Below are 27,739 nucleotides of genomic sequence, written 5' to 3' on the forward strand. Positions count from 1 at the left end.
GGAAACTGGGGTTCTGCCTTTATTGGAGTTAAGGGTGGGGTGTCCTGGCTTTTGTGGGTTCATTCTTTATGAATTTAAAATATAAGAGTGGGGTGGGGAATAAAGCATGGGAAGGAAAAACAAGTGGTCAGAACTTCAGTTATCTATGTCTGCCAGAGCTCTCTAAAAAGAGAACTTTATGAATGGGGCAGCCAGGCTCTTAAGCTGTGTGGTGGTCAGTGTCGTCATTCAAGATGGAGGTCTTTGAAGTAGATGTTGGAGCAGTCAAATCCTTTTTATTTTTTTTTAAACTTATGAATGTGCCTTATTTTATCTTTAATGACAAACATCTATCATTCTTATAAAAACAGTATATCTCTTTATATAAGTATATCAATAATTTATAATTAATAAAGATATATTTAAAGTAAGTGAATAATTACTATTTTGTCTTAGATACAGAGTAAAAGTTAGGTTTTACTGAAGAGCTCATGAACCCTCATTCTCCCAGTTATGAAGCCTTCAACATAGTGTGATATTCACTCTTTCATATTATAGAACTACTACTAATGCTGCAGGAAATACCTATAGAGTTAATACCCCTCCCTAATCTCCTGGCTGAGGTCCAGGAAGTATACTGGAGAGCACAGCCTTTTTTTTTTTTTTTCTTTTAAATTTTGCTTTATTTATTTATTTATTTATTTTCCCCAGTGTTCCAAAATTCATTGTTTCTGCACCACACCCAGCGCTCCATGCAATACATGTCGGGGCAGCCAAATCTTAATGTCAGGTATTTACATTACAGTGAGAAAAACTAATTGTCAAGTGCTCACACTGAGTCCTCAGTGCAGTGGGAAGAAGGTAGAGTGGCTTGAGCTGAGAAGAGACAAGTCAGCTTGCGAAGGTTTTGTATATCATGCCAAGGAGTTTGGACATTTGATGGGCAATGGGCAGCTTTGAAACAGGCACTGGTATGAGGAGATGTGTGAATTACAGAGTGCTGAAGGCAGGATGAAGAAACTGAAGATAGATTTTGAATCAATTTGGAGGAATACTCAATTATGAAAATACGATAAGAAAAGTTTAGGAAGCTTTCCTGGAGGTGAGAAGGTTCAGATTAGGGAAGTTTGGATCCTGTGGTGGTCCTAGTGGATGCTCTTGGCCAGGAGATATGCGCATCTGAACCAGAAACAGGTCCAGGTTTAGTGTAAGATTTGAGTTCAAGGGTAGATGAGAATCCAGGGAATTGGTCTATGAGTAGGGTCTAAATTGATGTGTGGGGAGTATAATCCACCATTCTGGTTACGCACCCCAGAGAAGTGGGACCAATGGCATGTAGAGGACCAAGGAATTCCAGCTGGCAGGGCAGGACTGACCTTCCTCTTCTGGCCTGGGGCAAACCCAACAGTGCAGGGCTGCAACCCTGTCAAAAAAAAAAAAAAAAAAAAAAAAGGTTGGATTTAGGAAAAGGAATCCAGTGACTAGAAGGACTACACAGGCTATAAAGCAGGCAGAGTAAGAGCCCAGTGATTTAGGGACTAGATTGATAATGAGAAATTGTGCCATGAGAATAATAAAAAAATGTAATTTTAGGATTTTATGATAGAGAGTTGAAGCAGGGTTGAATGTCAGGGTTGAATCTGCAACAGCAAACTGAAAATTTCAGTGTCTGTCCATGTTCTTAAATAGTCCATGAACTGGCCTCAGAGGTGAGGGGAATTGGAGAGTGAGGGGCTCGGAGTAGAGTATCTAAGTAGAGTCGGAGGGCCCACCCAGGTGGCCCAGTTATAGGCCTGCATCTCTGGAAGGGACCACACTTCCTGAAAGATCCTCTGGAGTGACCAGGAGTCCTTTTCTGAAGGGCTTCCCTCCAGGGTGAGTTCTTAGTTCTATTGACTCTCTGGGCCTCTGGATATATAAGACCAGCTGCAAGAAAATCTGATCAATGGAAAAATCCCCAGTTGTTTTGTTTTGTTTTGTTTTGTTTTGTTTTGTTTTGTTTTGTTTTAAAGTCAGAAAGCATCCTCTACTGCAATATTTGTGTCCATGGTTTGGATGGCATTCCTTGCCAGGTCTTTTGTTGCCAGAGCAGTTATGGGTGCCAGATGCAGCTTGGTCTGTAACAGGGAGATATCCCAATTCCAGTGATCCTGCCTCTTGGCAACATGAGACTTTTGGCAGAATTCTTGAAAGTGAGCTACAGTAAGACAGAAGCATGTACAACATAGATGTGTGGCTCCTTTTGAGCTAGTTCTTTTGTTTATGTTTGGATGATAGGAAGTAAGAGCCTTGGCTAGAAATTTTGAGTGAGGAAACTAAATGTTTCAGGAACAAGTAGACATCAGCTTCTTGGAGAAGACTTCTTTTTCTAAACACTCCTTAACTCAGGTGGCATGCTGCAAATCACTCTTACTGGTACTGTTCTGTGTCATGTAAAGACCTTCTGTGAATTATATGTGAGAGTCATAGTTTGCCACCTTTCCACTGTGTTATTATATGATTATATCGATGGAGAGTTGCGAACTGTTGGCCAACAAACCTGATGGACTAGATGTGCCTATCTCTATGGTTTTGTCTGCTTTGGGAATCAAAGCTTCTAGAGGGTTACTCTGTCAGATTTTCTCTTTCTATACTCTATTTTTTGGACATTAGGTACCAACATTCAGGGCTTCCAAATCAATACTTAACCACTCATCTTTCATTCTCTCCTTAACTGGTTTTTAATTCCAAAAGGACATTTCTTTTCAGGTCTCTTTTTTGTATGTGAAAATTACCAAGTTGGTTTACGGTTTCCTTCATGTAGACATTGGCTTTTCAGTTCTTGTTAGTATCCATGGGACTGATCACTCAGGCGTACAGTTTTGGAGTATTTGCAACTTTCCTTGGGTTCTACCTCACATCAATTTCGTAAGTAGATTATACCCAGATATTTATTTTGCAGTTACTCATTGCTTTTATTTTTATTTATTTATTTATTTACTATGATTATTTTTTAAATTTTTATTTATTTGACAGGGAGAGAGACAGCAAGAGAGGGAACACAAGCAGGGGGAGAGGGAGAAGCAGGCTCCCCATTGAGCTGGGAGCCTGATGCGGGACTCAATCCCAGGATCCCTGAGCCTATTGATTCACATGAGAATCAATCATTGGGGGGCAGGGGGGAGGAGTCAAGATGGTGGAGAAGTAGCAGGCTGAGAGGACATTAGGTAGCAGGAGATCAGCTAGATAGCTTATCTAACCATTGCAAACACCTACAAATCCAACAGGATATTGAATAGAAGAAGAGCAACAATTCTAGAAACAGAAAATTGACCACTTTCTGAAAGGTAGGACCAGCGGAGAAATGAATCCAAAGCGACGGGAAGATAGACTGTAGGGAGAGAGACTGGCTCCCAGCAAGCAGCAGAGCCACAGAGCACAAAATCTGGACTTTTAAAAGTCTGCTCTACTGAGGGATATCGCTCCAGAGGCTAAACCAGGGTGAAGTCCATGCGGGGTCAGCATGTCGCCAGGTCCCCTGGGGTCACAGAAGAATCGAGGGTGTCTGAGTGTTGCAGAGCTCATAGGTATTAGAGCGGGGAAGCCGGCTACACAGACAGAGCCAAGGAGTGAGCTCTCAGCTCGGGATTACCTTAAACCGGTCACAGCCTGAGCTCGGAGCGCAGCCAGAGGCCAGGGAGACGGGAGTGATTGAGCGCTTTTCACCGAGGGCGCACTGAGGAGTGGGGCCCCCAACTCTCGGCTCCTCCTGGCCAGAGGTTGGGAGGCCGCCATTTTCATTGCCGTCCTCTGGACTCTGGAAAGCGTTCAGGGAACAAAAGCTTCTGAAAGTGAACCTGAGCAGAATACTTAGACTGCCTCTGGTAAGGGCGGTGCAATTCTGCCTCTGGCAAAGACACTTGAGAATCACTACAACAGGCCCTTCCCCTAGAAGATCACAAGAAATCCAGCAAAGACCAAGTTCACTTACCAAGGAGAACAGCTGAATTCCAGAGGAGGAGAAAGCAAAGCATGGAATTCATGGCTTTCTCCCCATAATTTTTTAGTCTGGCAGTTAATTTAATTTTTTATTTTATTTTATTTCTTTTTCTTCTGCTAAATTTTTTTATTAACTTTTACCCTTTCCTCTTTTAACATTTTTTAACTAGTTTATCTTAACTATACCTTTCCTAAAAAAAAATAATAATCTTTTTGAACCTTCATTATTATAGTCATATTTTATCCTTCATTGTATTTAACTTTATTTTTTGTATACACATAGGGTTTTTTCTTCTAAAAAATTTGGGGTACAACTTCTTCTAATAGATCAAAATATACCCTAAATCTAGCTCTGGGCTTGTTCTAGTCTCCAGCCTGAGCAAATTCTCTCCACTTTCTTTTCCTTTATTCTCCCAACCAACTTACTTTATCAACTCCTTTTTTTAGAAATTAAAAAAAATATTTTATCTTTATAGGCATATTCCATCCCTTCATTGTGTTTACTTTTATATATGTTTTTCATTCTTTAAAATGTTGGCAGGTAGTTTCTTCTAAGAGACCAAAATACTCCCAAGATTAGGTGGGTGACCCTGTGCTAGTCAACAGTCACCAGTCACTGTGTGTGTGTGTGTGTGTGTGTGTATTCTTTTTTATATTTTTCTTTATTTGTCTTCATTAAAATTTTTTTTTTCTGAACTTCTTTTTGCCCCCTCCCCCACGATTTGGGGTCTCTTCTGATTTGGTTAAAGCACATTTTCCTGCAGTATTTGCCATCCTTTTAGTATTTTATTTGATCCTTCATATATTCTTATCTGGACAAAATGATAAGGCAGAAAAACTCACGACAAAAAAAAAAAAAGAACAAGAGGCAGTACCAAAGGCTAGGACCTAATCAATACGGACATTGGTAATATGTCAGATCTAGAGTTCAGAATGACAATTCTCAAGGTTCTAGCTGGGCTCAAAAAAGGCATGGAAGATATTAGAGAAACGCTCTCTGGAGAGATAAAAGCCCTTTCTGTAGAAATAAAAGAACTAAAATCTAACCAAATTGAAATAAAAAAAGCTATTAATGAGGTGCAATAAAAAATGGAGGCTCTTACGGCTAGGATAAATGAGGCAGAAGAAAGAATTGGTGATATAGAGGACCAAATTATGGAGAATAAAGAAGATGAGCAAAAGAGAGACAAACAAATACTGGACCATGAGGGGAGAATTCGAGAGATAAATGACACCACAAGATGACACAACATTAGAATAATTGGGATTCCAGAAGAAGAAAAAAGAGAGAGGGAGCAGAAGGTATATGGGAGGGAATAATTATAGAGAATTTCCCTAATATCCAAAGGGAACAAGCATCAAAATTTAGGAAGTACAGAGAAAATCAACAAGAATAGGTCATCTGTCATCTAATAGTAAAATTTACAAGTATCAGTGACAAAGAATATCCTGAAAGCAGTCCAGGACAAGAGGTTTGTAACATACAATGGTAAAAATATTAGATTGGCAGCGGGCTTATCCACAGAGACCTGGCAGGCCAGAAAGAACTGGCATGATATATTCAGAGTACTAAATGAGAGTACTAAATGAGAAAAACATACTGCCAAGAATACTATATCCAGCTAGGCTATCATTGGGAATAGAAGGAGAGAGAAAAAGCTTCCAGGACAAACAAAAACTGAAAGAATTTGCAAACATCAAACCAGCTGTATAGGAAATATTGAAAGGAGTACTCTAAGCAAAGAGAGACCCTAAACGTAGTAGACCAGAAAGGAACAGAGATAATATACAGTAACAGTCACCCTACAGTCAATACAATGGCACTAAACTCATATTTCTCAATAGTCACTCAGAATGTTAATGGGGTAAATGCCCCAATCAAAAGACTCAGGGTATCAGAATGGATAAAAAACCAAAACCCATCAATATGCTCCTAACAAGAAACTCATTTTAGACTCGAAGACCCCTCCAGATTTAAAGTGAGGGGGTGGAAAACAATGTACCATGCTAATGGGCATCAGAAGAAAGCTGGGGTGGCAATCCTTATATCAGATCAATTAGATTTTAAGCCAAAGACTATAATAAGAGATGAGGAAGGACACGATATATCATACTCAAAAAGTCTGTCCAACAAGAAGCACTAACAATTTTAAATATCTATGCCCCTAAATGGGAGCAGCCAACTATATAAACCAATTAATAACAAAATCAAAGAAACACATCGACAATAATACAATAATAGTAGGGGACTTTAACACTCCTCTCATTGAAATGGACAGACCATCCAAGCAAAAGATCAACTAGGAAATAAAGGCCTTAAATGACACAATTGATCAGATGGACATCCCAGATATATTCAGAACATTCCATCCCAAAGCGACAGAATACACATTCTTCTCTAGTGCACATGGAACATTCTCCAGAGTAGATCACATCCTGGGTCATAAATGAGGTCACAACCGGTATCAAAAGATTGGGATCATTCTGCATATTTTCAGACTACAATGCTCTGAACCTAGAACCCAGTCACAAGAGGAAATTTGGAAAGAACCCAAATACATGGAGACTAAACACCATCCTTCTAAAGAATGAATGGGTCAACCAGGAAATTAAAGAAGAATTGAAAAAATTCATGGAAACAAATGATAATTAAAGCACAACGGTTCAAAATCTGTGGGACACAGCAAAGGCAGTCCTGAGAGGAAAATATATAGCGAAACAAGCCTTTCTCAAGAAACAAGAAAGGTCTCAAATATACAACCTAACCCTACACCTAAAGGATCTGGAGAAAGAACAACAAAGAAAGCCTAAACCCAGCAGAAGAAGAGAAATCATAAAGATCAGAGCAGAAATAGATGAAATAGAAACCAAAAGAACAGTAGAACAAATCAATGAAACTAGGAGCTGGTTCTTTGAAAGAATTAATAAAATTGATAAACCCCTGGCCAGACTTATCAAAAAGAAAAGAGAAAGGACCCAAATAAATAAAATCATGAATGGAAGAGGAGAGATCACAACCAACCCCAAAGAAATACAAACAATTATAAGAACATACTATGAGCAATTCTACCCCAACAAATTTGACAATCTGGAAAAATGGATACCTAGAGACATATAAAATGCATTCCTTGAGACATATAAACTGCCAAAACTGAACCAGGAAGAAATAGAAAACCCGAACAGATCCATAACCAGTAAGGAGATTGAAACAGTCATCAAAAATCTCCAAAAAAAAGCCAGGGCCAGACGGCTTCCCAGGGGAATTCTACCAAACATTTAAAGAAGAATTAATTCCTATTCTCCTGAAACTGTTCCAAAAAATAGAAATGGAAGGAAAATTTCCAAACTCATTTTACGAGGCCACGAAGGATCACCTTGATCTCAAAACCAGACAATGATCCCATCAAAAAAGGGAATTACAGTCCAATATCCTGGATGAACACAGATGCGAAAATTCTCATCAAAATACTAGCCAATAGGATCCAACAGTACATTAAAAGGATTATTCACCACAACCAAGTGGGATTTATTCCAGGGCTGCAAGGTTGGTTCAATGTCCACAAATCAATCAATGTGATACAATCCATTAATAAAAGAAAGAACAAGAACCATCTGATACTCTCAATGAATGCTGAAAAAGCATTTGACAAAGTACAACATCCCTTTCTGATCAAAACTCTTCAAAGTGTAGGGATAGAGGGCACATATCTCAATATTATCAAAGTCATCTATGAAAAACCGACTGCAAATATCTTTCTCAATGGAGAAAAACTGAAAGCTTTCCCGCTAAGATCAGGAACACGGCAGCGATGTCCATTATCACCACTGCTATTCAACATAGTACTAGAAGTCCTAGTCTCACCAATCAGACAACAAAAAGAAATTAAAGGCATCCCAATCGGCAAAGAAGCAGTCAAACTATCACTCTTTGCAGATGATATGATACTTTATGTGGAAAACCCAAAAGATTCCACTTCTAATCTGCTAGAACTTGTACAGGAATTCAGTAAACTGTCAGGATATAAAATCAATGCACAGAAACCAGTTGCAGTTCTTTTCACCAACAAGACAGTCAAAAGAGAAATTAAGGAGTCAATCCCATTTACAATTGCACCCAAAACCGTAAGATACCTAGGAATAAACCTAACCAAAAAGGCAAAGAATTTGTACTCAGAAACCTATAAAGTACTCATGAAAGAAATTGAGGAAGACACAAAGAAATGGAAAAATGTTCCATGCTCATGGAGTGAAAGAACAAATATTGTGAAAATGTCTATGCTACCTAAAACAATCTATACATTTAATGCAATCCCTATCAAAATCCCATCCATTTTTTTTCAAAGAAATGGAACAAATAATCCTAAAATTTATATGGAACCAGAAAAGACCTCGAATAGCCAAAGGAATATTGAAAAAGAGATCTAAAGTTGGTGGCATCACAATTCCGGACTTCAAGCTCTATTACAAAGCTGTCATCATCAAGACAGTATGGTACTGGCACAAAAACAGACACATAGATCAATGGAACAGAATAGAGAGCCCAGAAATAGACCCTCAACTCTATGGTCAACTAATCTTTGACAAAGCAGGAAAAGAATGTCCAATGGAAAAAAGACAGCCTCTTCAACAAATGGTGTTGGGAAAATTGGACAGCTACATGCAGAAAAATGAAATTGGACCATTTCTTTACACCATGCATGAAAAAACACTCAAAATGGATGAAGGACCTCAATGTGAGAAAGGCATCCATCAAAATCCTTGAGGAGAACACAGGCAGCAACTTCTTCGACCTCAGCCGCAGCAACATCTTCCTAGGAACATCGCCAAAGGCAAGGGAAGCAAGGGCAAAAATGAACTATTGGGATTTCATCAAGATCAAAAGCTTTTGCACAGTAAAGGAAACAGTTAACAAAATCAAAAGACAACTGACAGAATGGGAGAAGATATTTGCAAACGACATATCAGATTAAGGGCTAGTATCCAAAATTTATAAAGAGTTTAGCAAGCTCAGCACCCAAAGAACAAATAATCCAATCAAGAAATGGGCAGAGGATATGAACAGACATTTCTGTAAAGAGGATATCCAGGCCAAGAAACACATGAAAAAATGCTCCACATCACTTGGCATCAGGGAAATACAAATCAAAACCACAATGAGATAGCACCTTACTCCAGTCAGAATGGCTAAAATTAACAAATCAGGAAACGACAGATGTTGGTGAGGACATGGAGAAAGGGGAACCCTCCTACACTGTTGGTGGGAATGCAAGCTGGTGCAACCACTCTGGAAAACAGCATGGAGTTTCCTCAAAAGTTGATAATAGAGCTACCCTATGACCCAGAAATTGCACTATGGGTATTTACCCTAAAGATACAAATGTAGTGATCCAAAGGGCACATGCACCCAAATGTTTATAGCAGCAATGTCCACACTAGCCAAACTATGGAAAGAGCCTAGATGCCTATCAACGGATGAATGGATAAAGAAGATGTGGTATATATATAAACAATGGAATACTATGCAGCCGTCAAAAGAAATGGAATCTTGTGTTTTGCAAGGACGTGCCTTTTGCAAAACTATGGAAAGAACCTAGATGCCTATCAATGGGTGAATGGATAAAGAAGATGTGGTATATATATACAATGGAATACTATGCAGCCATCAAAAGAAATGGAATCTTGCCTTTTGCAAGGAGAAAAGGCCCAGGAGTCTAGAGAAACCCATGTGTGGATTTCTTTATGCTCACTCCCTCCCATGAGGGATCATGCAGAGCACACTCTTCTCTCAGTAGAGAGAAGCCGCACATGTGGAACTAGGGGGTATTTAGCGAAATAACTCAATTGGAGAAAGACAACTATCATATGCTCTCCCTGATATGAGGAAGTGGAGATGCAACACAGGGTTTTGGGCGGTAGGAAAAGAAATGATATAAGATGGGATTGGGAGGGAGACAAACCAGAAGTGACTCTTAATCTCACAGAACAAACTGAGGGTTGCTGGGGGGAGGGGGGTCACACGAGGGTGGCAGGGTTATGGACATTGGGGAGGGTATGTGCTATGGTGAGTGATGTGAAGTGTGTAAACCTGGCAATTCACAGACCTGTATCCCTGGGGATAAAAATTCATTACATGTTTATTAAAAAAGAAAAACAAACAAAAAACCCTAATGTAGGGTGTTTAGAGTGCTTCCAGATTGCTGAACACACTGAGGTGCTGGGAAGAAGGTGTATCCAGAGAGACACAGATGCTTTGTAACTCTTCTGCATACCTTTCCCTATGCATCTCTTCCAGCTGGCTGTTCCTGAGTTGTATCCTTTTGTAATAACTGGTTTCTAGTAAGTTAAAAAAAAAATCAATTATTGGTTTAATCTTTTCTATAGTGAATCTTACCTTATGCAGGGCTTAGGTTCTGAAACCAGTTTTTAGGGCAAGAACCTCCTATAATTAAAATTATGGGCCGTGAAAAGGAACAGTCCTTACTATTCAAATTTGTTTTCTTTCTTTGATTTTCGATTTTATTTTTCTTCATTTCCTATTTTTTTTGGTTGAACAGATATAGTTTAATTTTGTAAGTTAAATATGTGTGCGATGAAAGTGTTGATTTTGAAATGACTTTCTGCATCCTCTATTGACAAATTTGTTTCCATTCCTTCAGCAGCTGCCCTGAACTCATCTTGTGTGCAGGAGTGTGTGAGGGTGGAAGGGTGCAGGGCGTTGGGGGTCTCCGGGACCACTCCCACATTTGGAGATTTACTAGAAGCATTCATGGGATTCAACATACAGTTTTACTCTTGGCTAAAATTTATTGCAATTATCTAGGAAGATTATATAGCCCGATCATAAGGAGAAAAGGCCCAGGAGTCTAGAGAAACCCATGTGTGGATTTCTTTATGCTCACTCCCTCCCATGAGGGATTACACAGAGCACACTCTTCTCTCAGTAGAAAGAAGCCACACATGTGATATTTCTGCACAAGGAAGCCTGTTAGAAATTTAGTACCCACAATTTTTATTGGGACTTGTGGGTATTTTCTGCCTCACATGTTACAAAATCCCATATTTGGGGCGCCTGGGTGGCTTAGTCATTAACATCTGCCTTCAGTTCAGGTCATGATCCTGGGGACCTGGTATCGATCTTGACATTGGGCTTCCTGCTCAGTGGGAAGCCCTCTTCTCCCTCTCCCACCATGCTCCATGCTTGTGTCAAACCTCCCCCCCCACCTCAAATAAATAAGTAAAAGCTTAAAAAAAAAATAAAAAGCTAAAAACAACCCAGATTTATAGAAGAAGAGCAGGTGTGGAGTGTAAACTAAATTGTTTACTCAGTGTAAGCACAGTGAGCCACCCTTGTCCACTAGTGTAGACTAGGGACACTCTTGAGAACCCAAGTTCCCGCATGCCAGCCAAGGGCCAGTCATAAAGGGTGATGGTCTTGGGCCTGCTAAGTTTATTCTTTTTGTACATCTACTTGATTGGAAGGTTTCTATAATGTACTCTTCTCTGCTCTGACATTGACTTTTCATGTTGGTCCATTCTTGGGACTTGGCAATGTATTTTGCTCTACACCCATGGGTACTAAATGATTTTGAAATGAATGAAGTTCATATATATATGCCACCTTATAATAATCAGTACACATTGCTTTGTGAGTTAAAGAAATCTTTGTTTTCTCTTTCCTCATTAATGCTGAAGATGTTGAGGAAAGAAACTGTCTTCTCTAGTTTAATTTCTGCCTTTCATAGTTCATTTTAAAATAACTGACAAAAAAAGTACAATAAATATTGTTTACTGATAAATGTCACTTTTTAGAATCTGTTCATCCCAGAATTATGAAAAGGGAAAGGATAAACTTTAGTAATGGGAAGCATCATCGTAAATTCATTCTTACATAAAAACAACTCATTTGGCCTGTATTAAGTTATGTACATTTTAAAGATGTGTAAATGAAGAGAATATAATTAATTTAAATGGATTGGGTAAATTTAATTTTAATTGCCTGTAGAAAAAAACCATGTACTTTAGGAAAAAGTCTGAAAACCTGATGACTATAGCAGTGGAACTTGGGTTACAAGATCAGGATCAAAGGAAAAGAAGATTTTTTTCTTTCATTTTTTTTCTCCCTCTGGACTGCACTCTGCTCTTTGTTATTCAGTGTTTCCATAACCTTTGCCTGGAAGTTCAGATACAAACCATCTTATGCTACCATCAAACTGTGATCTCTGAATCTTGGAAATTATCATTGTTCTTTATACAAACTTTCTAGTGATTTCATGTCTGATGATTACAATTTTGCTACTCAAATTTGCTTATTTTTATTTGGCACATTTTGTTTACCCTTTTAATATGCCACAGAGAATGTTCTCCTGAAGCTGACTTCAAGGCTTTAAGTCTGTGTACGTTTTAGTTCTATATTAAACAATTGAGCAATACTGTAGTCTCATAAAACTAATTAGATTTGAAATTTTGTGAATTGTTTCCGATGGATCTGATGGATGTTACCAAACTGTCAGGAGACATATTGACTTTATTAATATGGTTTTCTAATTTGTCAGTGAAATAACACTTTAGTTATAGAGAAGTCTTTTGCCTTATGATATTGAAAAAATTAAAAAGTAAACAAATAAGCCACTAAGTTGTCAAAATAGGTGCCACAGTATTCACACACTAACCCTTACATATCATTTACAGAAAACCCCTAAAGCAATGGGTGTAATCAGCTAATATCAGCTGAATTTACTTTATTCTTTTTTATTAAGATTTTATTCAGTTATTTATTTATTTATTTATTTATTTATTTACAGAGTGTGTGGTGGAGGGAGCTGTGGGAGGCGAGGCCAGATGGAGGGGCAGAGGGAGAGGGGGGAGAGAGAGAACCCGAGGCAGGCTCCACGCCCAGGATGGAGTCCAGCATGGGGCTGGGTCTTACAGCCCTGACCTACTGCCCTGAGCCAAAATCAAGAGTCAGACACTCAACCGACTGAGCCACCCAGGTGCCTGTACCTTATTCTTTATGCATAAAGACTTTTCTATCCAAAATGTCATTGAAATTGGAATATCTGAACATGTTTGTAAAACTATAGAAAGGGACCATTGCTACAATGTGCAGGCTGTCTCATAAATTCACGGTGGAAAAGATATGCACTTTTGACTGTATTTTCCAGTTTATATCACTTATTCCTTCTTTAAAAAAAAAAAAAAAAAAGCTCAATTTTCAAAGTAACTTTGAAAGGCAAGCCGTGACTCAAAAAAGGAGTGCCTTTAAAAGTTTTACATTAAGGGGCACCTGGGTGGCTCAGTAGTTAAGCGCCTGCTTTCCGCTTAGGATCATGGTCCCGGGGTCCTGAGATCGAGTCCTTGCTTGGCAGGGAGCCTGCTTATCCCACTCCTACTCCCCCTGTTTGTGCCCCCCCCTTTCTGTCAAATAAATAAATAAAATCTTTTTAAAAAAAAGTTTTACATTAAGTCTCTCATTACTCTCCTTAGATATTTTTGAACTTTAAAAGGAAATAAAGGTGGGGCGCCTGGGTGGCACAGTGGGTTAAAGCCTCTGCCTTCAGCTCAGGGCATGATGCCAGGGTGTTGGGATCGAGCCCTGCATCAGGCTCTCTGCTGAACAGGGAGCCTGCTTCCTCCTCTCTCTATGCCTGCCTCTCTGCCTACTTGTGATCTCTGTCAAATAAATAAATAAAATCTTTAAAAAAAAATAAATAAAAGGAAATAAAGGCAATGGCAGTTTTTACAAAAGACTTAATGTTTAAAAAAAATTAGCTGAACTTTTAGTGAATAAAATACTTATCAAGACCATCCCCAAATAAAAAGTTTCCAATCCGGAATGTTCAGTTGCCTACTATAGATAGGATTTACTTACCTACATAAACTTGACCAAGGTGCTCAGTTAGACTTGTCTTTGTGTCTACTGTATCTTGAGAATGTGCTTGATACAGTTTAGTTGATTATAAAGGCAACTTTAGTTAAATGTAAGGTATGAAGCCAAAAAGCCTTTGTGATTTTAAGTTGCATCGGTAGATGTGATGCCCCATGATGGGTCATCTGGCTATTTGTATGCCATATTACGTCCTGTCTTAAGAGAGCTTTGGCAGATTCCTGTGCATCCACAGAGGACAGCCAGGATAGCGAAAGAGCCTCAGTCAGATCAGACAAGGGAAGCATTACCTGTCTTGCAGAAGAGAAAACAAAGAGAAGGAGGGACTCTGGTCTTCAGAAATTTGAAGGTCTGTAAGTGTAAGAGGAATTAAAACTACTGAAGAGGACCCGGCTGGAGTTGATGGCAGTTGGTCACAGAGCAACACGTGCCACTTCGGCTGATTCAGCTGAGGTGGTATCTGGATTTGCTCCCCCCTTCTAAAGGCACCTGCTCTTACTTCATGGGTTGAGGCAGGGGTTTGTTTGAATATGTGTTTGGATCTGAATCGTGGTATTTAGGATGTCTTTCATATTTATTCCTTGGAAGAAGTTAGGACTACAGAAAAATGGTTTGGATGTTTCTGGATGTGCCATTGGAAAGTGGCGTTTGTGTTGAGGGTGTCTGTGAGCCACCGTGAGCCTCCATTTCCTAGTACTTTGGGATTGCAGATATCTGCTGGTGTGTAGTGCTGTCCTGCATCTTGCTTCATTCGGTGCTTGCATGGTTTCTGTGAGGTCCTGGAGGATGGACTGTCAACCCCATTTTGGAGCCCAGGACACTGTGGCTCAGCTCCTTGAGAGGAAACAACTCACCCGCAGTGATAGAGTCAGAACTTGTGGAACACCAGCATTTTCCCCAATCCAGAGTACTTCTCTGACGTTCCTTTCAGCTTGACATATTTAGGGCACTAATTATTTCTAATGAACAACAGACTTAATTTTTCACATGAATCCTTTTAAGTTATTTAGCTTCCTGTGCATTATGTTCTGAATGCTGTTCAGTTAAAGAGACTGGGATCTGTAAAAATCTGTTTTTCTCTCTGTCTGCTTTTCCATCTGAAGATGGGGGAATCCATGTTTGGGGTAATTAGATGGTATGGGGGTTAGATATAAGCAGATACGCCTCAGTGATATGTGTGTGTTTATGTATGTCCGTGTGTATCTATATATGTGTGAGTGTGTGTATAAGCCCAAAGCAGGCAAGAATTTTAAACAGAATCCTTTGAAAAATCAACAGAAAACAAAAACAAAAACAAAAAACCCATTCCCTTTGTTTAGGAACCCTAAATCACTAGTTTCCTAGGATAGTACTTGCTGATTTCTGAAAGTGGTAGCTTAAATCTGACAAAGTGGGGCACCTGGGTGGCTCAGTCAGTTAAGTTCTGCCTTCGGCTCAGGTCATGATCCCAGGGTCCTGGGATGGAGTCCCACATGCGGCTCCCTGCTCAGCGGTGAGTTTGCTTCTCCCTTCCCTCTGTGATCTCTATGATTGCTCTTGCTCTCACTCTCTCTCAAATAAATACAGAAAAATCTTTTAAAAAATGACAATATTATGCTGTCAGAATTGATTAGGTGAGCAAACTTGTTTTTTTGTGCTTCTGAAGATATCCTGAAACTGTTTAATTAGACACTGAAGGCAGGGCATCTGACCTAACTTCAGTTAAAAACAATCACAGAAGAAAATGCCTGTATTTTAAATATAAAAATATGGGACGCCTGGGTGGCTCAGTTGGTTAAGCAGCTGCCTTCGGCTCAGGTATGATCCCAGCGTCCTGGGATCGAGTCTCATATCGGGCTCCTTGCTCTGCAGGGAGCCTGCTTCTCCGTCTGACTCTGCCTTCCACTCTGTCTACCTGTGCTCGCTCTCGCTCGCTCGCTCTGACAAATAAATAAAATCTTTAAAAATAAATAAATAAATAAATATAAAAATATGATGACATTGTATACTCTAAAGATATCCGTACCTTAAATCTTAGTACTTAAAACTAGTTTTTTTGAAAAGCCTTGTTGAAAGATAGGAAGGGAAATATATTTTATTTAAGAGGTAAACCTATAACATGCTGGGACTTCTCATTAAGGACATTATTACTGTATATTTTGGAACTGACTGTACTTCACTGCCATTACATTTTACCATATTTTAAATAAAATTTACTTAGTTACATTTGGCCATGTCTGGGGACAAATATGACTGATTAGCTTTGCCCTGATGTCCTATTATATAGTCAGTAAAAAATTCCCCAGGCATTCAGAATAATAGAGAAGGAGAATAGTAGAGTAAATAACACTGTGGATTTTTTCTTGTGAAAATTAATTATCCCTATCCATATAGTAAATAAGCTCGTCTGTCTATAGTTGATCCAATTTAATACAGAAAATACTTAAATTCAGGAGAAAATATTTGTACTGGTTACCTATTGCCATTTTTTTCCCCTTTAATTTACAGGTTAGGGGGCGCTTGGGTGGCTCAGTGGGTTAAGCATCTGCCTTGGGCTCAGATCATGATCCCAGGGTCCTGGGGTGGAGACCCTCCTTGGGCTCCCTGCTCAGTGGGGAGCCTGCTTCTCTGTCTCCTTCTGCCCTCTGCCTCTCCTCCTGTTGTGTGCTCTCACTCACACTCTCTGCCAAATAAATAAATAAAATCTTAAAAAAAAAAAATTAGGATTTTTTCTTATTGAGTTGATTTTTGTTTGTTTTTGTTGTGATTTTGTCTGTTCTTTACTGGGTGGGAAGACAAAATCAAGTGTGACTTATGTTTAATACTACTAATCTCTGGTATAAAAAAAGGGAGAGAGCCATAGTAGCGTGTTCTCTTGGACACTTAAAAAGTGATGTCAGTAGCATTTAACAGAAACTAGAACCTGCCAAATTCCTACATAGTTGTAATTTACACTTACTATTAAGTGGCAAATTCATCGACATATAAACAACTATGTGGAAGTATGAATGTTTTCATTTTTATATGAGGATTTCTTTTCCCTTCCCTTCCCTACCTGAGCTAATTTTTTTGTGTAGCTGGCTTATGAAGTCTGTGCAGATCAAACAGTGTTTGAGATTGAGATGGTTTTTACTTCAAGAGGAGAAAGTTTACTTCATTATAGGCCCCCAGGCATGCAGAAGATGATCCTCTTAGGACAGTAACCAATACACTTCATTTTCATGAAAATTCAAATGAAAGATGATGGTATTTGGAAGACCAGTTTCGACAGGAAAGAAAATACACTTTTGGCTCCAGAGCTTAGTTATATGTTAGAACATGATACTAAGGAATATCTTCTTCATTTGTTAGACTTTAAAAATGTTCAACTTATTACCTCAGCGTTCAGTATTAAATTAGAAATAGATAAATGGAGACTTTAATAGTAGCCATCTGTCTGGAGAGTTTTTACTTGATTTCTCTGGAGAGGAAGGATGGCTTAGATGATCTTTGAATGTCTCTTTTAGATATTTCATGAGGAGAATGCTGTGGTTAGTGTGGGAAGTTATAAGTCATGTGTGCAGATAATCTAAGAATTTCAGTGAAGTGTTAAAGACTGGGGTAGGGAAATGAGGCCTTTGAAAGTTGGAGAAGACAGGTGGCCTGCAAAGATTGTGGAGGAACTTATAAGTCATTTGGGTAAGGGTGTTCAGAATAAAATAAACAGGCAGTGGGTCTGTTAGTGACCAAAAAAATTATTTAAACTATGAATATGTAAGCGACTATAGTACATGATAGTGTTGTTATGAGAATATAAGTAAAAGTGAATCAATATATAATGTGGATGTATTTAGGGACGCCTGGGTGGCTTAGTCGGTTAAATGTCTGCCTTCGGCTCAGGTCATGATCCCAGGGTCCTGGGATGGAGCCCCGCATCAGGCTCCCTGCTCAGTTGGGAGCCTGCTTCATCCTCTGCCTGCCACTCCCCCTGCTTGTGCTCTTTCTCTCTCTCTCTGAGAAAAAAATAAAATCTTAAAAATAAAAAACTTTGGATGTATTGAAAGTGACAGTTTTCATTGGGATTTTAATATGAAATTAAACTATACTTGTCTCTTAAGGTGTAATATGGTGTGAGAAGGTTATAGATAACCAGAGAGTGCTGGAAGCGTGCTGGGCCCATAACCAGAGAGTGCTTACTTACATCTAATGGACTGGAAATGAGTCACTAATACTGAATAATTGGACATAGTTGGAGCCAAAGGGCCTGGGAGAAAGCTGAAGTACACAAAGAACAAATAATGCCCCTGGTAAAATGTGCTTACTATAATTCATGGAGAAATCTTTGTTATATTTCACATCTTTGAAGAAAGAATTCCAAATGTCAAGCACATCTGATATATACTGTACTTCATACCAGGCGACAAATGTATGACTTAGAAGGACCATTGACTGTTTTGTATAAGTAGTGCTATCCTCTCAAACTGAGATATGTCACTGACAGAGCCATTGGTGTTTCCCAACATAAAATTAGCTGGATTGTGTGGATTTCAACAGAAGTGGTGTTAAGGGTGAGAGAGAGTCTGTTGTGTGAATGGAGGTCTCAGTCCTTGGATTCCCCAGAAGATTTATGTGGGGATCTGCACTCCAGTAAAGACAGTCAGAAGGAAAGCAGCAAACACAAAGCAGTTCAAAGCAGTTCGTTAAAGCAAACAGACACTCAAGGTGGGAGAGGGGACATATTCTGGGAGATGAAATCCCGCCCTGGGTTGTTTTGGGATTAGGTATTATTGGGTCTCTCTGGGTGGGGAGGAGCTCTGACTTACAGTGGGCTCATCTTTAATGATTAAAGGCTGCTTCCAGTCATTTGGGAAACTCCTCCCACAGGTTGGGAGGGAGAGTTTGACCCTGTGAAGTTTGTGCCAGAACCTTCTTGGCAGCCTCCTCCTGGGAGTGAGGGTAGGTTGTACCCATAGTGAAAGTGAGTTAGGATGAGTCTAGGGGTTACCCTGGGGCAGAGGTGGAAGAAGAGGGCGTGCTCTGCACTTTGGCTCTTGATCTGTCCGCCCCAAGGTTTTGGAAGCCACAAGGTCAGGACATTTGTATTTTTAGGCTTTTATTGTGTAGTTTATTTACCACCCCAGCTCCTGTCTCTATACTTCCCCTTTAGGGATTTGGGACTCTGCCTTGGGGTAGTCCTTTTACTGCTAGAGTCTAGCTTCTGCCTGACAGTTGGTTCTGAGATTTTTCTTTCAAGTATTTAATGCCTTTGCCGTTCCTTCTTAATTTAGCTGTCAGTATAAACAATTTTGTTTATTGTCGCTGTGGAGGAACCAGGAAAGGAGACTTTATACTGAAATATTTAAAGTAATTTATTTACTCTGCTTAAAGAAAGTTGAGCTGATGTCCTCTTTGAGGAGAGGTTCAGAAGGTCCTTTTGATCTATCAGTGGGCAGTGAGGTAGTGGGCAGTGAGGGTTCCACTTCAAGGGGGAAGCAGGAACAGTACAATTTTCACTTGCCGCCCAAAGGAGATCTTCTCAACATGAGTTTTTTCATGAGAAATTACAAATTTCCATAGCTTCACCTAAACATGCGATAGATAAATAGTAGGTGTTTATAGTCCTAAGTTCTTCTTTTCGCAATTATAATAACAAAAATTAAATTCCTCCTTCTTAGTGAGGTCTGGCATCTCATGATCGAGATCTTTAAATGATTATCGAGGATCGTTTGGCATTGAAAAAAACAGGAATTGTTTGAGAAACATGGCAGTGAATGTATAAGGTAGTAGGAATAGGCAAACTCCTTTATCTGGACAATATATGCTAAAATCCTGATACACAAGTTTTTGTAATGTGCAGCAGATTTTTCAGTGTCTAAGTTTTTGGGGGATAATATGTTCTCTGTAGATGGCTTCCTAGTCTGTGCATCAGTATGTGACTGGGCCTGTGCAATCTGTCTGATCTCAATGCCGCATGTGTTCTCCATGGCTCATTCTGTTCCACTCACAGAGCCTTTCTATTTGCCTTTTCTGTGCTGTTCCATCTGTCTGGGAGCACTTTCTCCAGCTCTCCACTGGCCGCTGGCAGTGCCTGCCTTCATTAGAACTCTTCTCATTCTCCTCTGAGATCGTCGGGATCGCTCACTCTGCTTCCTCTCTCTCTGCATTCATTGTCTTCACAACTCTTCTCTTTACCGGAAGTTATATTCTGTGCTTGTTTGTCCTTAAGTGCTGCGATGTTAAGCTTCAACTGTCTTGTTCACTGGAAGATTCCCAGTGCCCGAAGCTGGCCTGAGGTAGGAATCAGTAAATTATGTCCAGTGACTGCATGATTGGCCAAATGTGTCGTGAAAATACATAACCTTAGTAGGCTGATTGTGCTATATGTTATCAAATAAGATTCTGGAAATGTAGAATTTGTTTATCCCCACCCCAAGTCTGCAGAGATGAATTTTTGTTCTTATATTTGCATTACTTGGTGTTAGAGATCTGTAGTGCTGATCACTCATTCCTTCTTTCCCCCTCCCCTGGATTCCAGTTGAATATAAACACAGAGTGATTTGGATGGAGATTGACATATGCATTACTGAACTGAGCAGTGCCTGATAACCTACAGTACAGAGGCTTTGGAGAAGCTCCATTTGAAGCAACTTGGAATCAAGAATGTCCATTGGACTATCCACTCCTTTCAAAGTTTCCTCCCTCTCTCCAACTGAATCTTGAGTGGGTCTGACCAGGAGGGTTTATGGCATGAAACAAAAGGCAGTGGGCCGACTGTCTTCAGCAAGCCATGAGCAGGCCATGAAAAAACAAAATGGAACCTGTTTTATTCATCAGCTAGTTAAAAATGTGAAAATGTGGCTCAGTGGAGTCTGCTTCCACTGGTTTCATTAGCAAGTTCTCATCATATGGAAATGATTCAGTAAACAGGTGGAGAGAGAAATTGAAAGGATTGCTCCAGCTCCATCCCCTCAACTGGGAACCAGCCTCTTCTGTGGAAAAAAGGGGACAGGTCGCAATTATGGTTATCCCCTGAGTGATTGCAGTTGCAACACGTATATTAAAATATACCTACAAACAAATAATTTTAACCAGAAAAGAGCTATCAACACAGGATGTTTCTGAGAGTTGCTTGCAATTGTGAGTCATCTAGACATCTGCCAAATAAAATAGGAGACTCTATTTGTACACATTTTTAAGGGGAAGACTGGATGTTAATCCAGCATCTATTCAACACCTGTCAGTAACAAAGGCATATGCTTATGAAAAAATATCATATCCTGCCCTTAATATGTTTAGTATGACCAATACTGACTTCAGGTACAAACTCAGCAACTTTTTATGTTTCAGGTTCGTGGGAGTAAGGGAGAAGTTCTATACATTTTGGATGCCACCAATCCACGACACTCCAACTGGCTTCGCTTTGTTCATGAGGCACCATCTCAGGAACAGAAGAACTTGGCTGCCATTCAAGTGAGCTTATTTGCTTATTTGTACTCTGCACTGTGAGGGGAATGAACTAATTTATAACTGCGTTCCCTGTTTTAAATTTATTCCCAATGACCTGCTTCAAATAACAGTAACTAACTCATAAAGCAGAGAAATCCCATCCATTCAGCTTATGCAGGAAAGGGGCATGTCTAGTTGTAAATTGACACCAGATCACTCTCTTTATGAGAATTCTTGAGGGAATGAATTATATGGTCTGATATTGTCCTTAGCAGATCTCATTTTCAAGTACTTTTAATTCATTCAGTGAACATTTATTGATAGTTTCTTTATTTGATGGTTTATTTGGCTCATAGTTCAATATTCTGTGTTATTTTTGGGAAAGGCTTCATGGAGAAAATTTACGTGGATATATCCTCATGAATGGATTTTGAGCTTTTTGAAGAGAGTGTATTAGTCAGGGTTTTCCAAACAAATAGAACCAGTAGGATATCTATATCTAGCTATTCTATCTATCTATCTATCTATCTATCTATCTATATCTATCTATCTATCTATATCTATCTGTCTATTGAGAGATTTATTATAAGGAATTGGCTTATGTGGTTACGGAGGAGGCTGGCCAAATCCAAACTCTGCAGAGCTAATGTCCCACTTTGAATCTAGAATCCACAGGCTGCTGTAGAGAACAAGGAAGAACCAATGTTCCACTTCACATGCTGTTGGGCTGGAAGAGCAGGTATTCCAGTGTGAAGGTCATCAAGCAGGAGAATTCTCTAATTTGTGGGGGGGTAAGAGGTAGGGGGGTGGTTTCAACTGATTGGCTGAGGCTCACCCCCACTGTGCAGGGCAATTTGCTTTACTCAAGTCCATCTACTTAAATGTTAATTTCATGCCAAAACACCATCACAGAAACACTCAGAATGAAGTTTGAACAACTATCTTCGAATCCCATTGTCCAGTCGAGTTAACATGTAAAATTAACCATCCTAAGTAGGAACCATATTTTATTGAATTCTGTATCCCTGTATTCTAACCTTGGGCTCTGATAGAAACTATATTTGAACTTAGGTGATTCCTCAGTAGAAATTAAGCCAAGAAGAGAAAAAGTTAAGGCAGTACATTTTTAGAGGGGTCCTCTAATTAAAACTCTTTGATCAGATGATTGGTAGAAAAAGAAACATTGTATTTGGGGGGGGGGGAAATTGGCTGATCCTAAACTGCAAAAGAAGAAGCAAAACTATGGTTGGTAGAAGTAAGAGAGAAGGAAAAGAATAAGGTATTTCGTTAAGTATTTCCTTAAGTATTTACCATGAGTACCATTCTAGAAGCTTCATAAACATCATGTCATTTACTTAGATCAGAAAAACTCTAGGTTTAATATTTGCTGAGGGTTATGCTGATTCCATTCAAGTGTAAAACCAACAGTCACAAGAGGGAAAATATGCAGAATTAGGTTTTAAAGTAACCAGAAAAGATGGTCATCTAGAATATTCCATTTCCTGATGTTACTAGCTAACCACATTTTCTCAGTATAAATAAGTATTGGATGACTAATGTGATTACTGTCTTTTTTGGTCTGGATTAATGAGAGATGCCTCTTACCAACAGGCTAGGTTGGGCTGGAAAACAGGATCTTTCGGCAGTTAGAGATATTCAAGCCATTTTTTAGATGACCCATGACATACGTTGATCTAACCACAGATTTCAATTGATTTTTTAAAATGTGTAAACATTTTTTTTCAATTATTTTATAGTATATATTTTGTGGTTTCCTGATGCAGTCATCTCACAGCATCTCTAGTTAACTCATAATTTTAATTTATAGACTCAGTTTTAGTATTTCCTTGTGAATGTTACAGCTATCAGAAAGCCTACAGACCCATGAAATTTACTTTAGGCAAACCCACTGTTTTGTGTTCTTTCTTTATTACTATTTTAGAGACTGTTATTCTATTTAAACTAGATTCTTTTCTCCTTATGCTTAAATAATAACTTTAACCTTTGTTCAGATGCCTTTTGTTTGAGACATTTCTTCCTATTGGCTGTTATTTCTGTAGCATCGGTAACTCTCTCCATTTGCCCAGACTTCCAAGGTGTTGCCCTCTCAGCTTTGAATTTTGTGTCAGGCTCTCTCAGATAAGGCTTATTGGAGAGTTACCTTCCAGCGTACATTTTGCTTGTCATGATCCCTTCAGGTAGTGGAATACTATGTCAGTAGGTATTTATCTCCATCTTCCCTTACCCACATTCATGACTCCATGCCCTGTTTATTTATTTCATGATATGGGACCGCCCACATATCTCTCTTTTTGAGTAACCACAGTTGCTAAGACACACAATTTTCATGTTCACTGGGGCCTTCAGTCCAGTGTTCTTGTGCTGTGCTTCTTTCCTTGAAAGAGAAGAGGAATCTGCAAAGGGATGACTGTTGCAACTTTGATATTCCCAGAAATTATTTGATTTAGAGGAGGTGAAGCAGGGTGGGATTGGAATAGGATTCATAAACTAACTAGAGGCTCTGTGAAGTTTCACCCTTGAATTTAATTAGAATCTGTTCAGAGGCCACTGGGGGAGTCTTTTAGTGCACACGTGATGACAGTGCCTTTAATTCCTTTTAACGTTGTTTTGGCCTTTCCTTAGAGGGGGTTGAGTGCACTGTAACCATGTTACTTGCCACAGAGCTCAGTGTGGATCTTCGTTAGCTCCCTTGGTGGAATGAATGCCTGTTTTACTTGAACGGTAGCTGGAGTAGCAGAGTGTTCAGAGTTCAAAATCACATCTGAGCTAGGGGCAGAGGACATAATAGTTGGGTCACAAGGCTGACGGTGATGTCAGCCTTCTGATTCATTGGGTTAATCTCCTGTGGGTTACATTCCAGAAACATTGAGTTGGTAGGAGAAGATCATAATGTTTCCTGCATAACAGTATGAATCATTTACATTCCAAATTGTATCTGAAATTTGGGGTATTCAGGAAATTTTTTATTTGAGCTCTATGTCCCAGGAGTGGAGTAAATGAGAAACATTTGTGGCTATGTGGCTTGCTTGGTGGAAAACGTCAATACTTGGTCCAATTTTTTTGGACAAGGGATTAAGAATTTGAGGTCTGTTTTGGCAGAGGATTGGAACTCCTTTTTGGAGACTTAGTTTACTTGTAGTTTTGCAATTTATTTGATTTTGGAAAATTTGCTTTGGAAATGATGATTTAAATGTATGAATTATTAAAGGCTTTTGTAAGCAACAAAATTCTTCCCACATGCACACATTTCAGAATCATCAGTTGAACTATATGTTCAGGCTTCTGAAAAGTATTTCCAACTGAACCAGAAAATTCTAAGTGTGAAAGACGTGGCTTAAAATGAACCAAAGGAATTCTTAGGCTACATAAAAAAAAAATGGGTGACTCTTATTAAAAATTAATTTTGTTACACCAAAGGAAAAAAAGTAATAGTTAAAAAAATATTTGACCTACTGAGGGTTTTATAGGCTTTTATAAAAATTTCTTATCTTTTCATAGAAAATTATTTATTTAGGTACAGAATTATGTTATTCAAAGTTGAGACTGTGAATTCTTGGGATATTTTATTTTATTTTATTTTTAAAGATTTTATTTATTTATTTGACAGGCAGAGATCACAGGTAGGCAGAGAGGCAAGCAAAGAGAGAAGGGGAAGCAGGCTTCCTGCTGAGCAGAGAGCCCGATGTGGGGCTCCATCCCAGGACTCTGGGATCACTCCCTGAGCTGAAGGCAGATACTTTAACCCACTGAGCCACCCAGGGGCCCCTGTGGGATATTTTAGAGATGTATTTAGGACATATTTCCAGGCATCCCTTCCCTGGGACTTTTTTGCAGTATGTTATCAACATAAATGAATAGGTGGCTTGGTATCATAAGAAAAAGGAGCATATGGAAAAACATTTGAGTTTTGGTACACCTCACGAGGGATGTCAGGTTGTGTGGATTGCCTAAATAAGTTAAGAGAGCACCAGGTATTGAGCCAAACTTGTGATGTCAGCATAGCTTTTTCCCAATTCTGATGTCAGTTTAGTTTTCCCATTACCAGGAGAGCTATTTTATTACATACTATTTTCTCTCCTTCCTCTGCCTTGTTGCAAGGTCTTAGGCAGTCTATCCTGGAGTCTTCTGGTGACATGTGATATTTCAGAATGGTGGAGCTGGGAGATCAGATGTGGATTCCCTAAGAGAGAAGCAACTTGAATGTTATTAAAGCACAGACAAGACTTTCTCCGTTGTCATTGAAACAAGATCCACAGGCTTATTGAATGGTGATGCAGCACTCAAATCACAGTGGTACCAACCTAGCAACCAACCAAGCAACCAAAAAAAAAAATTGAAAGGATTTTTTATTTATAAAAATTTTACTTTTTTAAAATTCAGTTTCTTCTCTATTTCTGTTTTTTTCCTATCAGATTTATGTAAATGGTATTTTTATAATATTTTCTAGAATTGGTTATAGAATATTAAGGTGCAACTGTCTGATGATTTCTTCAGTTACACCACAGAAATATCAGTTAAATAACTTGCAGATCTTTTAATGGATTATCTTATAGTAATGTATGTATTTGTCTCTTATTAGGTAAAAGTTTAAACTGAGCTACAATTACAAGCAGTTGGTCCTATGAAGTTTTTTTTTTTAAAGATTTTATTTATTTATTTACAGAGAGAGAGAGAGAGAGACAGTGAGATCACAAATAGGCAGAGAGGTAGGCAGAGAGAGAGGGGGAAGCAGGCTCCTCACCGAGCAAAGAGCCCGATGTGGGGCTTGATCCTAGGACCCTGAGATCATGACCTGAGCTGAAGGCAGAGGCTTAACCCACTGAGCCACCCAGGTGCCCCAGTCCTATGGGAATTTTAAGTACTATTCCTAATGTGGCCACATATTCTCATGAGAAGTATTGGAATTAATGTATTACTTATCAACTTATTCTTTTAATTCAGTTTGTAGTTTATCGGCAGGCCAAATGAGTATTTATAGAAATATCCTTTTTAAGTTATGTGTAGTGATAATGTATCAGTTGATACTTGAAATGTATCAGTTAATCCTGAATAATGATGATGGCGATGGCAGCTAACTGAATACTTACTGTGTGCCAGTAAATGGGTAGGTGTGTTATAACCTTAATACTTATCATGATCCTATGAGGGAGGTGCTATAACTGTTGCCTCCCTTTGCCAAATGAGGTTGTTGATATTCAGAGTCTAAGTAACTAGCCGAGGTCACTGAGTAGCTGGGTAGGAATTGAAGCCAGGTGGTCTGTCTTCCCTGCCGGCCCTCTAAAACCACTGTGCTCTAATACCTTAGAGGAGATAATTTACAAAGGAGTAAATGCAGATTTCAAAAACCTGCCATGTTTCTCAACTTACTATTTGGATATTTTTGAAACTACTGAACATTTGCAGAACAGTTTAATTTAAAGATATACGTATTTTAGAGTTATTTACATCAGGTATTCCTTGATCTTAATGTTAAGTTCTCAAACTATCCTGAGTTTATTCAAAACCATTGCACCTTCTTTTCCTTTATACAGAGGTCACGCTTAGGCAGTATCTGTCCTTGCCTCTTTTTCCATTTGTTTCCTTTTTCCTCAGCTGCTAGCTAACACATTAAAAATGTGTTAAAGTTAGCATTTAGATCTCTTGAAATTAATGATAGGAAAATTTTAGGATCAGAGCATGTCAGTTTGGGTGTAGGGAAAAGTTTTGAGTAGGCGGGACTTCCTCAGCTTCTCAATCCAGAAACCATACAGGTGGTTTCTTCTGCTACCTCCACTCAAGACCAGTTCTGCTTCCTACTGTCCATGTCCCACCCAGCAGCAAAACAAACTGTGCTGTTGTCTTTTGACTATGAGGATTCTGTGAATCACTTTTATCAGAGCATGACTTTTGAGTTATTTTTTAGAATGATTTTTATCTAGCCTAAATCTTACCGGTATCTTTTTTGTGATTGTATTAGTTATCTATTGCTGCATAACGAAATCCCCTCCAATTTTGACAGCTTTAAAACAGCCAATGTTCATTATTTCATACATTTTCTGAGGATCAGGAATTTGGGAGCAACTTTCCTGGGTGGTTCTGGAGTTTTAGCTAAGAACTGTTTTAATCAAATGTCATCTGGGGCTGTTTGAAGCCTCTCAAGACTTGATTGGGGTGGGGATTCTACTTCCAAGATTACTCACATGGCTCTTTCCCATGTGAAGCTATCCTCATGACGTGGCAGTTGCTTCTCTGAGAGTGATGTGTGTTAGGTCCGTTATTAAATGAAACGAGACTGAGACAAAGTGAAAGTTATTTAAAGCTTTATTTTATGCCAAGTATTAGAAGTCAGACTGATTGGCCAGGGGAACGAGACTGAAACAAAGTTAAAGTTACGCAAAGCTTTATTCTGTGCTAAGCATTAGAAGTCAGACTGACCGGCCAGCGCCGTCTCCAAAGAGAGCGACCAATCCCCGCTTACAGGCTTAAGAATTGACT

General features: G+C 39.1%; 1 protein-coding gene across 1 annotated transcript in view; it reads left to right on the forward strand.

The window, feature by feature from the left end:
- PRDM5 (PR/SET domain 5) overlaps positions 1-27,739 on the forward strand; it is a 217,792-nt gene that overhangs the window by 58,868 nt on the left and 131,185 nt on the right. Inside the window, exon 3 of the mRNA XM_082728454.1 lies at positions 21,146-21,268. Within this exon, the coding sequence (XP_082584580.1) occupies positions 21,146-21,268 (123 nt within the window). The remainder of the gene's footprint in view (positions 1-21,145; positions 21,269-27,739) is intronic.

This window comes from Mustela nivalis, assembly GCF_964662115.1.
Source record: "Mustela nivalis genome assembly, chromosome: 4".
NCBI lineage: Eukaryota > Metazoa > Chordata > Mammalia > Carnivora > Mustelidae > Mustela > Mustela nivalis.